We start from the raw sequence: 13,666 nt of genomic DNA on the forward strand, positions 1-13,666 counted from the left end.
CGACTTATTGTCATTTCTTTTGACCCACGTATGTTAGTAGTCGGCCATTGCTGGACTTAATTGGTTCAATGCCAAATTTCTTGGATGTGCAACACAAACTTAATATCACTACATTATCTGTCTCATTCAATTTTTTACAAGAAATGTAATTACAAATACATTCTCTTTATGTCTTTCATTAAAAATTGAACTAAAATTTTTCTATTATTGGATTACTCCTTACACAAATAATTAAATAATCTTCATCAATATTCTTTGGGTGTAATAGATTGTGCCTAATCGGTGGCTAGATCATAACTATAGAATGTTCCATTGAAAAAAAGCTAGTTTAACATGTTAATTACCACATTACATATATAATGTAAATCTCTAGCATTCAAAGTATTAATATCTTTACCATTTCGTTTACGACAGCGCGAGTCAACAATCAGATTTCTAAATTTCAATTCTTTATATGAAAAGAAGTTTCGATTAATACATCATTTTGGGACACCTTGTGTAGGGCTACATTGGAATCACTGACAAGCATTTTATCATATTTTTAATGACATTATTTCACAGGCTTTAATAAGTAAAAACAGACAGATTTTGATAAATAAATTGTACTTGTCATAGATAATATATCTTCATTCATTTTTTTGTAAATTGAACCTAACTCCTAGTAAAAATTAAACAAATTAATTGTATTTCTAATGTTAATTTTTTAATTTTGTTAGAAGTTTTGATTATTTTGAATCGTAATACTTTACGTGCATGTTTATTTCAGATTATAGAAAGTAATATTGCAAATAATATGTAAAGTATTGACTGTATCAATGTATTCTTTCTACTTCTCTGTGCAAACTAGATACATTATCACCAACATACTATATGAGTTGATGAATATGTTTAGTCATTATACAATGTTAGTGAAATAATGTCAATGAAAATAATTTTAATAATTTTAAATAATTAAAATCCATTATTAATAATATTTGTCGATGATTTTATTGTAATCTATATATTATTATATTTTCTTAAAGCATTATAAAAAACATTTTTCTATTTTTCATCCAAATTATGAGAAAAATCAATTTCAATGCAAAGGAAACGATTGATAACGGAGTGTGACAAAAAATGTATCGTAACGGAACTCGAACCCAGAACTGCAAGATTTCGAAATTTTGACCTCACAACAAAATCGGTGATTATAAATGTTAAATCTTGTATGTGTAATTTGATATATTATGGTTCATATAAGATTTCATTTGTAAACACAGTTGGTTTAAAATTTAAAGTGATGCAGTTTTAGATGTGATAATAACGCATTTCTGCCATATTTTAAGGAATTATGATATTGTGTTATAAAAAACACAAGAGGTTAATGATATCTCATAAAAGAAGAATAAATCATTTATGCAGATATTGTTGGATATCAAGTAAATAAATTCCACAGTGAATGACTCAGAGATCAAGGTGCACATTTTGTTATTGAGTGAAACATAGAAAGTGTAAGTATCTATCTTCAAGCAGCATTATATGAGGTATAAAACAATTATTTTTCTTTCTTACGGCAGTAGTTTTGATATTTAGATTTCACTATTAACTATTAATATGGAAGTAGAATTATTGGACTATGTTTATAAAATGCAAGCTATCAAGCGTGCTCGTAAAATACCAAGTGTAAATTATTTATGGAATAAATCTACAAAAGTATATAGTCATATGAAGGGAACAAATATGTTTATTAATTGGGCATTTGATGCAATGGAAAATGTTGTTAATACTGTATTTGAAAAGTCATTATTAGCTGTATTAATGAAGAAGCCAATTGATACTCTTGACAAAACACTTTGTCAAGGACTTGATTATGTAGAAGTGAATTTACCCATTATCAAGGAAGAACCAAATCAAGTAATTCAAATTCTAATATTTATATGTAGTAAGTTATTTTTGTAATCTAAATATGTTTTAATTAATCGAAAACTGTTGATATTATTTTAGATATTAAATCGTACTAAGTCCATTGTCTTTGAACATCTTAGACCAGCTGTTAAAACATTTACTGATTTAAAACAAGAAACCAAACATAAAGTCAAAGTTATGACATTGCTTACTTATTACAAGGTCCATTACTTTAGAATATATAGTTGGCAACAAGCAGATAAAGTTATGTCAACTGAAACGGGAATTAGTATTTTAAAGACTGTTGATAGTACTACTGATCTTGCAGAGTTAATGTTAGATAAATATTTACCTGCCACATACGAAGAATTACATACTACTGAAACAGGTAAGATGATATTTTTGGCAAAGTAACTGAAAAATATAATTTAAAAATAGATTATTGGAAAATATTATATAACTAAAAATTATTATATTCGTTTGTATAGAAAAAATGTGCAGTGAGCATGTCAAACTTCATCACACTATGGAAAAACTGAGTGAATTTAGCTCTCGTGCTTCTCGACGTATTTACTTCGCCTTAATGGACAGGTGGCAACATATGTATAAAATAGAAATTCTTATTTTAATTTTACGTACAATTATTATTCTTCAAACAATTAAATTTTTAGAGTCAATATTGTCTTTTACTCTTAAATTGTTTAACATATACCTTGTCTCTTGTTAAATTGAGTTAAAATATTATATATTAATTATCAAACAATGTTGAAATCTATTTCATCACACATATCCTATTTAGAAAAATATTTAATCTTTTATATTTGTACATCAAGTTTTCTTTAATTGTAAGGTAAACTAACTTTAATTTGATTATAACTTATCTTTTAAAAATTACAAATTTTTACAAAGATTATTAAGAATGTAAAATTATATGAAGTTAAACTTGTAAAATAGTACCCCTTTTTATATTTTGATCTTTACTGGTTAGATTGATCAACAAATAAATATCTTTTCCTTGTTTTACAATAACCAGTTGGTGGTCTTTGATGTGTATCTCATCCTGAACACGAATCCGGAAACAGAATTGTTCCATTACATCCTGTTTTTGAAAGACCTGAGGTTTTGTAAAAACGCATGATTTGAAACAACAATATTTAAACGATAAACGAGTTTTCTAATTACAACAGTGTACTTTTGAGTTAAATTTTGTGATTTCGTAGCAAAATAGTTTTCTTGGAATTACATTCAATTGAACTACTGAAATTGGAAAACAGTTTAAATTAACCTTTCAAAAAGCTTAACATTTGATGCCCCTCCCCTCCCTCTCGTGCAGCGCGGTGTTCGCTCCCGGTTCGTTTTTTTCTTTCTGGGACGCTCTCGCTTTCCAGGGGTCACATAAAGGGCCGCCATGAGTCCCAATTTCACGGCCACCCGAGACCTCCATAGTCGCACCCAATGGCATGGAAAAGGGAGAATGACATAATCCCTCGTCCACGGCTAGTACAACATTTAACAATTATTCTACTCTCGGAGGGAGGAACCAATCCAAAACGAATCCATTATTATTCTACTCTCGGAGGGAGGAACCAAGCAAACATAGCAAGCTGCAGTTCTTGAAAGAATTGGGTAACCGCTTATGTAGATATATTAATCAAGGACGGATACTTATTGTTAGGTCCATTGACAAAAATGAAAGCTGACCGTGTGGTAGTACTTATTGACTCTCGAGTATCATGACATTGCCCACATCGAAAATTTTAACACATCTAACCAATTTTGATAAAATTTAATCACTAATAACACGATTGTTTCGAGGAAGTAAATTTATTGTGTTCCTTAATTCTACAATAACTCTGAAAATATAAATATATAGTTATTGAAAATGAACTACACTTTTGTAATTTGAAATAACTTTTGAATAAACTTTGAAGATTTTTTCGACATTATTAAAAGGAAGATATAATCATATAAAGGCGATTGCAGTACATTCAATAATTTTTCATACACGTGGAAAAAGAGCTTGGAGAAAATAGAACTGGCCATTTTTATTTAATTATCGTCGAATCTTGATGGTGTAATAGCGTTCATGGATTCCAAGAATGTTCTCATCTGAAAAATACAAATTATTCAAATGTTATTTGTAAACATATTACGATTACTGTCTACAATGATAATGTTAGACTACTATTAATTTTTTAAGTTTTATTATTATACTAGTTTAAATGTAAGTAGTGATGAGAACAATATCGTTTTGATACTATCGGTACAAAATAGAAAGAGGCATCGTACATTGAATCATTTTGATACCTACACGAAAGTATTGGTATATGTCGATTATAATCGCACATGTACAGGGTGTCTCATTTAAGTTGTCACAATCACAACAATATATCTCGTATAACTAATTTAAAAAAAAAGAGGTAAAATATGCCTTTCATGATTTTGAGAGGGGATTCAAGTGGCATTATTACTTTTTTAATATGTGATCACTTTAAAGGTCATTTTGAGACGAATTTGTTTCTTTGTAAAACAAAATTTATTTGAGAAAAATCATTACCATTATCATTTGTTGTATTTGCAGCTCCATTAAACTTTATAAGATAATTCGTTAAAAAAGAAAACTATACTTACAGGTAGATGAGAATCCGAACGTCCAAAACGTAAACGCAAAGATGGAGATCGTTGCGATTTGCGAATCATTAAATGTTCTAACGGAACCTCGCCAAATCTAGCGCTGTCTAAAGTATTACGATGCATTAGAAGTTTATAAAGTTCGTGGATGTTTTCGGTTAGTGTTTTCTCCGGAATCTCATCTGTGAACATTATTCACAAATAGATCAATCAATTTATAATGAAAGTTTGATTAAAATACAATTGATCAATATTGTTCTACCATTAATAACATTTATTAATAAAGTATTATATGCTATATAACACTATGTATGTTGAGCGAAATAAAAATTTCCTTCCTGGACCCCCAAAATTTGCTGTTTTATTATTGGGCCTTGCGCAATGGTATGGCAAACATCGCCCCTGATGGGGCCCCTGTCTGGGCCTTGGTTCAGGGCATTCTTGGAGATAGCCAATGGCAGCTGTTTGAAGCCAGGCGACTCCCCTCCACTTGAATGGTAGGCGTGCCCGTAGATTCTTTGCTCGTGCACCAATCTATTTGTCTTTTCTTTCACGGGTTTCTTAAGGCTTCCCCGACCACTTGATGTGAGGTTGAAGAGCATGTGGGATTTCCTTGGCACTTACTACCACTTACTTAAGGTATATCGGCCAATCAAAAGTGTACATTTCTCGTTCGAGTATTTTTTTGTCACAACTGTTCTTTAAAATGGCTAGAAAGTGCCTGGAGTACAATTTTTAAAAATTTCATTTTAAAAACTGCTGATAATTGATTTTCGTGTGAATATTCTCGCTTAAACGAGATACTGTATGTTTTATAGTTGACACATTCGATAATTCCTCCTTTGATAAAGAACTTTTGCATGTCCTTTAGTTTAAATTCAAAATCAGACTACTTTGTAGCAATGCTACAGTAAAGTTTCACTACAATCGCTCGAGAAGTTTGATAAAATAACAAACAGACAAATAAAATTGTATTATAGAAATCTCCGATAACTGAAGAGAAATCGACTCTTCGGTGTTTCAATTAATCGCGGGAAATTGAGTTCTCATTCCAGAAATGCATCTTTGTTCATCTCAGACTCTGGCCAAACCACGCGAAAAGTGTGAACGATTAGAATCAAAGTCAAGTAAACTGTCCGGTAAAGAACATCTTCTGTTCACTTTTCCTCCTTTATCTTCTCTCTTTCGGTGTTAGGGCGAACCTCTGCCCAGAAGTACTTAATCAAACAAAGAAAACAACAAAATTTGGGAACAAATATTTTTATTTCTCTGCACAGTCCTCTTTTAGATCGATACAATCTTCCCAACAGTGTTCAATAGCTTCGATACCCTCTTTATAGTGAGAATCGTCGAGTTCTGCAAAATAACCATCAACCGCAGACTCCACCTCTTCGTTATTGGCAAATCATTTACCACCGAGCCATTTTTTTTCAAGTTTGGAAACAAAAAATATACCGAGGGGGCTAAATCTGAAGAGTAGGGTCAAAAAGTACGGGATAGAGGCAGAGAAGATTAGGCAATTTCTCAGTGTCCTTTACCGACAGTATACTTAATTATGACTCTAGTATAGGCAACATGGAGCAATGGCGAGTGAGACTCGAATTATTTACGTTTGGCAGCGTTTCGCAACCAAGAGTGATAAGGCACACGCGTAAAATGAATTCCAATGAATTGTGTTCAAACACTATCTTCTTCGAAATACGTTTTATTGTATGGTATTCGAATCATTTCTGAATAATTTTTTAGTTCTAATTACATACCATTAAAGAATAATTCGAATAAGGTTGTGTTTAAGCTCAGTGACTTTCATCCGGAAGTCTATTGATAATATTCCAATATGAAACTAACACGACAAATATAAAAACTTTAGTTTTTCTCAGTGAATGAAATTCGATCCCACGTGTGTGCCTTATCAATTGTGACCGTTTCGTAAGTTAACATTTTTCTTGTGCAGAATACAGAAAAACAGTAATGGGAATAATTTCGTTTCAATTATCTGGAAGAAATTGTTTCAATTATTTAGCAAAACATTATTTCACTCGTACAAGGATTACTGTATATTTATATAAATACCTCCATAGTCTATGTATTTTTCAATGCCAACAACGGAGCCGATAATGACGAAAAGTAATATAGATTTTACGTAGAATTTACTTGACATCTTATTTACGTTTCCTGAAAATAAATTAATATTCGTTATCGATTGTTATTAGAGTTGCTGTAGCTAATTTAAAGAAATACGTAACTATTTATTCGATAACTTTAATAAGATTCCTGAGAGAGTGGTCTGAGCGAAGTATGGACACTTTTCAATCCAGTATTGAAATGTTTAACAGTATTCTACGAATCTAAAACGTGTGTGTGTGTGTGTGTGTGTGTGCAGATCACGGTATTCTTTTTGACATTCTAAAATCTGAGCATTCGAAGAAATAGCAAAACTTCGTCTTATTACACGACAGATGGCAACTAATTACTGTAAACATAGCATTTATTGGAAGAATATTGTAGTATTCGTTTGTCATCGTTTAATGATCGAAATAAATGAATTATACACCAAACGGATTATACTAAACGATTCCGTGCACTGACAAATAATCAAGTAATATTATTACTCGATATATAGTAAACCGGATGATATTTTTCTTGTGGATCGTGATTTTCGAGACTCTGTTGAGGAAATAACCAGACGAGGATACATTGCTAAAATACTGTCCTTTGTAGATGCACCTAACAAGCTAATCAGTCGCGACTCGTTACAAAAAATCGTTACATCGTCGAAGTAATTAATGGACGCGCGAAAAGTCAGTTTAAGTGTTTTAACGAAAGCATCCAAAACACTTTATCTGCTTCATTCCAGAACTGCAAAATAACTTGTGCCATTTTAAACGCAACATTTACATCACCATCTACGTCCACCTTTGATCATCTAATCGCAGATTGAATTTTGCAATATTCGAATAGAATTAATCGTTTGTCGCAAACTGATTCAAGTGGAAAACATGAATACAAAGCGAGCTAAATTCCAACGTATAAAAGTTACAGAATTAGAGTTTCTTTCCAAGATTAAATTACAAAGATTTATCTATGCTTATACGCATTTGGAACATAATCATCAAACGAGGCAACCACCTGGTTATTACGCGGATTATGTAAACGACAGTGGAGATTTTCAATTTCAAGTTGCAATACCGTCACATGATATTGATTTTCAAAAATACCAGATCGATGTGAAATCAATTAATGCCATTTTATTGAAAACGAAACCGCATTCACGACATTCGAACAGTTTAAAATACTTTATACATATGTATTAATTGACAAAAGTGAAACCGCATTGGTTGAAATAAAGTTACCTTTTAACTTAAAGTGAAATTAGTTATAAATGAAATTTTCAAGTCAATTGCGGCACGTCTCAATTTTCCTTCTGTATAAATTATTTTTTCATCAAATGGAGTAAATATAGAGAATCGTGCAAAAAGATTTATTGATCGAAAGTTAAGGATGATCGTAATGCATAGCTGTGTTCGCAAGATTGCTGTTGCATAGACTTTTGGTAATATATTCCTTGAACTATTAACTTTTCAAACGTTTCACAGATCTTTTGTTTAAATTTCCTAATATTTTTGATAGTATCTTGTTTCCTACCGATCGTTACAAATTGCAAACTCGTATACATGCAAACGAATACGATCATTTACACAGCAACAAACATGACAACTATATTTGCCGTGGTAACAATTGCGTCGTAGTTGAGTGTATGAATAAATTTTAGTCACATTTACAATTTATTTTCACACGTGTACAACCAGTTTCTTTTTCGGTAATATTACGATTTCGGTCCCTGTATTTAAAAGGAAGTGAACGTAATACTTTTTACTTTAAGTTATTGGCAGCCCCGTATTATAATCTATCGATTAGTAGTTCATTTATACAGGGAAAGCAGATTAATCATTCTGCATATTCTATATCGCGTTTACATATGGCTGTTATCGCATTTGTTCATGTAATTGATTTTTACTTCTAACTACCAGGATGTTAACAGATGCGAGTTAGTCCTTTGTTTCACAATGCTAAGCACTTTTTAATTAGCTTCTTTAGTTCTCACATACAATTATGGTTCACAATTCGTATCAGTTTATACCACTGTGTGCAATTCTCTAGATACCGTAATTGGACTTTATATTGCAGGATTAATATTTACATTTATTGATTTATAAATTACAAATTAAATAGAATGATATATAATTTCGTGTCTATTTTTCAACAGATTCAGATGCATTCTCGAACAATTTACAGTAGAAAATGGCTGTAACGTGATCATTGACTATTTATTTTCATTTTATTTGCAAATCGTTTATGGAGAGGGGGTGTAGAGAGATGTAAAAATAACTTTTGAGAGAAATATTCGTTACCATGCTTTTTGACAAACATATGTTATTTAAATAAGTAATAGTACCAATTGTACGTTATTGTTGTATGTTAACAACATCTTAAGTAGACGAACGTTATTTTTCTCGAATAAAGTTATTTAAATACGACCTGTTTTAAAAAAATATAAAAAGAAGCCTTTCCATTGAATATATAAATTTTTCAACTTGCTTTTACCGATTTTCTAATCTCGTCGTTCCTTTTTTAACCCAAAATATGAAAATATCCATTTGGGAGTAAAAATGAGTCAAACACGCATCTCTAACGAAAACCTTTTTATAATATTGGCATAGAACAAGTTATTTTTCAATTTCTACTTAATAAGAATCAGCTATACAACATTAAAAACTTCATCGAGTTTATACAAATACTTTTTATGCAACACATATTTTATTCATTTCGCATTGAAAAATGTACGTTTCCCTCATTGTCAAGACGTAACACTAAGAAATTACAATAACTTTCGAATTATCGACAGAAGGGTGAACCTTTGCTGGTCTTTCAAATCTGTACTTTTCAAATGGATTAAAACGAGTAATATTGACACAACTATAATGAAATATCAATTTTAAAAATGAAAATCACAATATTATAAAGAATATGAAATTTGTTCGAACCTCGTCTCGACAAATTAATATAGGATAGAAGAATTACTGGAATTAACAAACTTACCGTGTGATAGAGGACAGGATCAAAGAGTGTCTTAATAAGCTGATGAGTTTGCTTGTTCAAGGGAGTACGATCTTGGAAATTGTACGAGTCGCGCGATACGACGGTAACGATGCGAAGTGAGACACTATCGAGGGTGTCTTTATATATGTGTGTATATAGGGGATGCGGTGGTTTTTACGGGGTAGGGGAATATGGACGTAGACACGGATGATCGTTCGAAAGCAATCACGGGATTTCGAGCGCAAGCGTACATCTCTCGTGTCCTTTTCTTTCACTTTTCTCTACCTTTTCGCTCAAGTTCGTTGCAATTTCTATACTAGACAATTTTCTAGTGTACGTTATCACTGCTTCTCTATGATCGATTCATGGACACTACACGTGTACGTTGAAGCGAATGAGAAAGAGGTCTAGAGACGATACCAGTTTTCAAAAAGGAAACTTTGATTACCTTCAGGCAAAAGTAATCTATCCACGATACACAGCGATGATTAAGATTTTCCATTAAATTTTCGAATTTGCAAAAATATTTTTATACATAGAGATAAATATGTGCAATGAGTCATTTTGAATTGCTGGCAGGTGATTGGTAATCTTTTAAGCTAGACGTTGTAGAATCGTTGTCGATAATAGTATATGACAGTATTAAAATAAGCCTTCGATTAATGTAACCTTTTTTGAAAAATAACAATTCTATACAACAAAAATATGAATTACGTAAACTACGAACAAAGTCACTGTCGTACGAGTATGATGAGTGTTAAATATAATCGGAATTTTGATTTTTGATATTTTATTATACTTTCGGATATTCACTTATACATTCGGATTTTATGGGAATGAAAAAGAAGAAAAAAACATAAAAGTTTTATTTGAAACAGTTTCCTCGAAAATGTTTCAAATAGATAAATAAATTAACACAAATATAATATTAAAATTGATTCACAATATATCTAATAAACGTAATAGATGTAGCATTGGTTCACATAACGTGAAATAATTTTGAAATTCTAATAAAAAAATTTTAATGTAAGTGTTCAAATGGACTACTGTTCTGTAAGATATAAAAATCTACTCTGTTTTGGAAGGAATCGACTGCTTGACGAATATCATCAGCATCTTATAATCGAATTAGAGAAATTGGTACTTTAATAATCATTTTGTAGTCGATGTAGGGATATTTGGCAAAACTGTCTGAGACAAAACATTAATATTTCTTTGCATAGAAACCGAATGTGTAATAAAAAAATACCATGTTCCACTAAAAAACATGATTTCCGGTCGAGTATATTGTATATATATTAAAAATGTATTGGCACCTGTATGAGTCAGTTGAAAGATAGATAATAGCTAGCGCATTAAGCGGTATATTTTTATCAGTTACAGATCAATGTTTGTCGACTGAAATCTGACAGACCCTACCAAACTACTCTAAGATTAAATAGCCATGAGTTTTGTTGGTATTAGATCAATATAGAAACAATATATTTTACTTTCTCAACATTTCAGTCTAATGATGCAGACCGTTTGTAGAAGAACAAGGTGTTAAATAACTCAAAGTATAATATACGTAAAAACTTATATGACATCAATAATGTAATAAAATATATAGAATAAGGAAATATAAGCAATAAGGAGAAATAAGTCAAAATAAAGGAAACAGAGGAAAACACTTTCTTGAAAATGTAACATAAAGTGGAAAACAACATAATGGTTGAACTTAGACTAATATTGACAACTTTTCTTAAAGATCAAATTAAACGTAACGATAGCAGAGGATAGAAATAATTTTATTGATTTCCACGTAGGAAAAACGCAATTAATTAAAGAAGAAACCGATTATTAAATCATCTTGTCTTTTTAACGACAGGTTTCTGTACTCAGTTCTTTATCAAAACAATTCTTTTCATTTCATCAACCATTCGATACAACATATTTCAAGAAACGTTTACATCGTTGCCAATAGAATTTAAAACAATTTAAATTTTTACAAATTGCAGATAACTTAATTTGAAAAATATGTATCCGTAATTATTATTCATATTATTGAATAATAAATAATTCTATAATTAGTATTACATTATATAATTTGCATTATTTTATGCATTGCAAAGTTATCGCAACGTACTTGTTTCTATAATTACTTTTACTTTTTTTTTTTTTACTTACAGAATTTACTTCCGGAGAGAAATAACTAATATGTGCAGTAAGTCGCATTGCTTTATTGATTATAAAGTTATTGTAAAAAAAATGAAACTTACCAATAACAATACTTGACAGTATAAATAAAAGCTGAATCTAATATTTACTTTAAAAGTAATGTACCGTAAATAAATATTTTATATCATTTAATAATAATAATGTATTACTACAAAATAATTCTTCGGTAAATAATTATATTTATTCGTGCATTCGTACAGTACAATTCAGAAATGTATATGCGCATCATTTGTAGAAAGTATGAGAGCGTATAAAATTTCGTTCCAATATTAACGTTGATGTCCACTTGAGCATCTTCTCTCTTAATGTCTAAATAAACATCTACCAGCAGTATTAAACAGCGTACACGGTAATAGTATATCTCGACATAAAAAAAAAATAAATGTAAGGTTCTTAATTACTACATCCTGTGTACAACGGACAAAAAGTGTATTTATCCACATATTCTTTTGTATCGAAGAGAAACATTAGTATGAAATCTCATTTCAATAGCGTCGTTAATGACATTTTCAATATTATATTTAATATACGTCTGGAAGGAACAATTTTTGAAAAACATATGCTAGAATTATCAATGCAATAATCGTCTAATTGAGAAAGAGATTAAAAATCCAAAAGTTGCTTTATTATTGATTTATTTTTAATACAGATTGAAAAAATGAACGTCAAATCGTATACTTTTTGGAGTAACATTTTCACTGAAATTTGAATATTGCTGTAACCATCAGCGATTTTCAAACGTATCTTATGGTTTACGTAAAGAATATTCATTGCAAAATGTTACCATTAATTCTTATCCGAGATCTTGCATAGTCTATATGAGTGATTTCTAATCAGTGTGTCGCGACGAAAGTGAGGGTGTACCACGAAAATTTAATCTCATTAAAACATTAATTTTTATTCATTTTTAAAAATATTCTTATACTTTAACATTGTAAACTTTCTAGAAAGTGAGTAATTTATGTCAATTACAAAGATTTACTTACAATTTTAATAGAATACAATATACTGTAAAATATATCCATAATTTGAATGTAATCTTTGGTTATTTAAAATAGTATTCCGTAAAACTTCAGGAAGTATTGCGCTAGGTAAAACTCAAGCTCAATCTTTATTAGGAGAGTCTTTGTATCAGTGGTACGGTACAGAGCCTATTTATTAAAACATAAAAAAACATTCAAAAAAATGAAGACAGAATTTTTATTTTGAAAAGGGAACGAAAATGCCTCATTTTATTAGTTAGTAAAGGGTGGAGTGAACCAAAGCTGCTCTTTCCTCTTTCTTCAAATGCCAATTCACTGAAAAAAGCCTTAAAGAAATCAATTATGAAATCGAACGTACGCATTATACAAAAGAGTGGGAATCTTCTTGTTTCACCTGTGGCAATACTTCCCATACTCACCACCAGAGGGAAACCGACTATTGACTGTTTCCCACAAGTTCTCATACCAGCTTCGATCGTATATAATAGGTTGTTCTATTGAAAGTTATTACTTATTTGTATAAATTTTATCGAACGACAAAACTTATTGAGCAACGTAGTACTATATTGTTCATTAAGTTTTATTGAACTCAAAATTTATTGAACAATCTGATACTATTCAATAAGTTTTGTCGTTATATAATAGTATAACGTTGCTAATAACCATAGCAGTTGATGCGATGTTAAGCAAAAAAAAGAAGTATACATATATTTTGACACTATACTAGGTTGTTCAATAAGTTTTGTCGTTCGATAAGACAACGACAGGATTCGAAGATTCATTACAACTTCTAAAGGATGAGGAGACTGGACAGTGATTGCATGTCACATCCTTTTGATGAGTCATGTTCA

The 13,666-nt window shown here is 30.5% G+C and overlaps 2 protein-coding genes across 5 annotated transcripts; one reads left to right on the forward strand and one right to left on the reverse strand.

Annotated features, from left to right (window-relative positions):
* Positions 1-63: 63 nt before the first annotated feature.
* LOC143148882 (lipid storage droplets surface-binding protein 2-like) lies at positions 64-4,864 on the forward strand. 4 transcript variants are annotated; one of them, XR_012992632.1, is made up of 5 exons: positions 64-1,523; positions 1,604-1,893; positions 1,984-2,272; positions 2,373-3,510; positions 4,518-4,864. XR_012992632.1 is itself a non-coding variant. In XM_076315670.1 (3 exons), the coding sequence occupies exons 1-3, from the start codon at positions 1,594-1,596 to the stop codon at positions 2,609-2,611; spliced, it is 828 nt and encodes a 275-aa protein (XP_076171785.1). In that variant the 5' UTR covers positions 64-1,593; the 3' UTR covers positions 2,612-4,463. The 4 variants fall into 4 exon arrangements, 1 of the variants encoding a protein (XP_076171785.1); XR_012992631.1 differs by having other exon boundaries at positions 64-1,490; positions 1,557-1,893; positions 4,518-4,863; XR_012992630.1 differs by having other exon boundaries at positions 64-1,490; positions 1,573-1,893; positions 4,518-4,863.
* Positions 3,843-9,710, reverse strand: LOC143148884 (short neuropeptide F). The gene is made up of 4 exons (XM_076315676.1): positions 9,616-9,710; positions 6,589-6,690; positions 4,516-4,697; positions 3,843-3,993 (listed from the first exon to the last, which is right to left on the reverse strand). The coding sequence occupies exons 2-4, from the start codon at positions 6,674-6,676 to the stop codon at positions 3,934-3,936; spliced, it is 330 nt and encodes a 109-aa protein (XP_076171791.1). The 5' UTR covers positions 6,677-6,690; positions 9,616-9,710; the 3' UTR covers positions 3,843-3,933.
* Positions 9,711-13,666: the final 3,956 nt, after the last annotated feature.

This window comes from Ptiloglossa arizonensis, chromosome 7 (assembly GCF_051014685.1).
Source record: "Ptiloglossa arizonensis isolate GNS036 chromosome 7, iyPtiAriz1_principal, whole genome shotgun sequence".
Classification (NCBI taxonomy): Eukaryota; Metazoa; Arthropoda; class Insecta; order Hymenoptera; family Colletidae; genus Ptiloglossa; species Ptiloglossa arizonensis.

Bases quoted from the DNA above. Each gene is read 5' to 3' on its own strand.
- LOC143148882 (XM_076315670.1), top strand. From the start codon at position 1,594: ATGGAAGTAGAATTATTGGACTATGTTTATAAAATGCAAGCTATCAAG. The intron at 1,894-1,983 runs GTAATTCAAATT...ATATTATTTTAG, and splicing joins TCAAGGAAGAACCAAATCAA to ATATTAAATCGTACTAAGTC. The intron at 2,273-2,372 runs GTAAGATGATAT...TCGTTTGTATAG, and splicing joins ATTACATACTACTGAAACAG to AAAAAATGTGCAGTGAGCAT.
- LOC143148884 (XM_076315676.1), bottom strand. From the start codon at position 6,676: ATGTCAAGTAAATTCTACGTAAAATCTATATTACTTTTCGTCATTATC. The intron at 4,698-6,588 runs GTATTTATATAA...TAATGTTCACAG, and splicing joins AAAATACATAGACTATGGAG to ATGAGATTCCGGAGAAAACA. The intron at 3,994-4,515 runs GTAAGTATAGTT...TGTATTTTTCAG, and splicing joins GTTCGGATTCTCATCTACCT to ATGAGAACATTCTTGGAATC.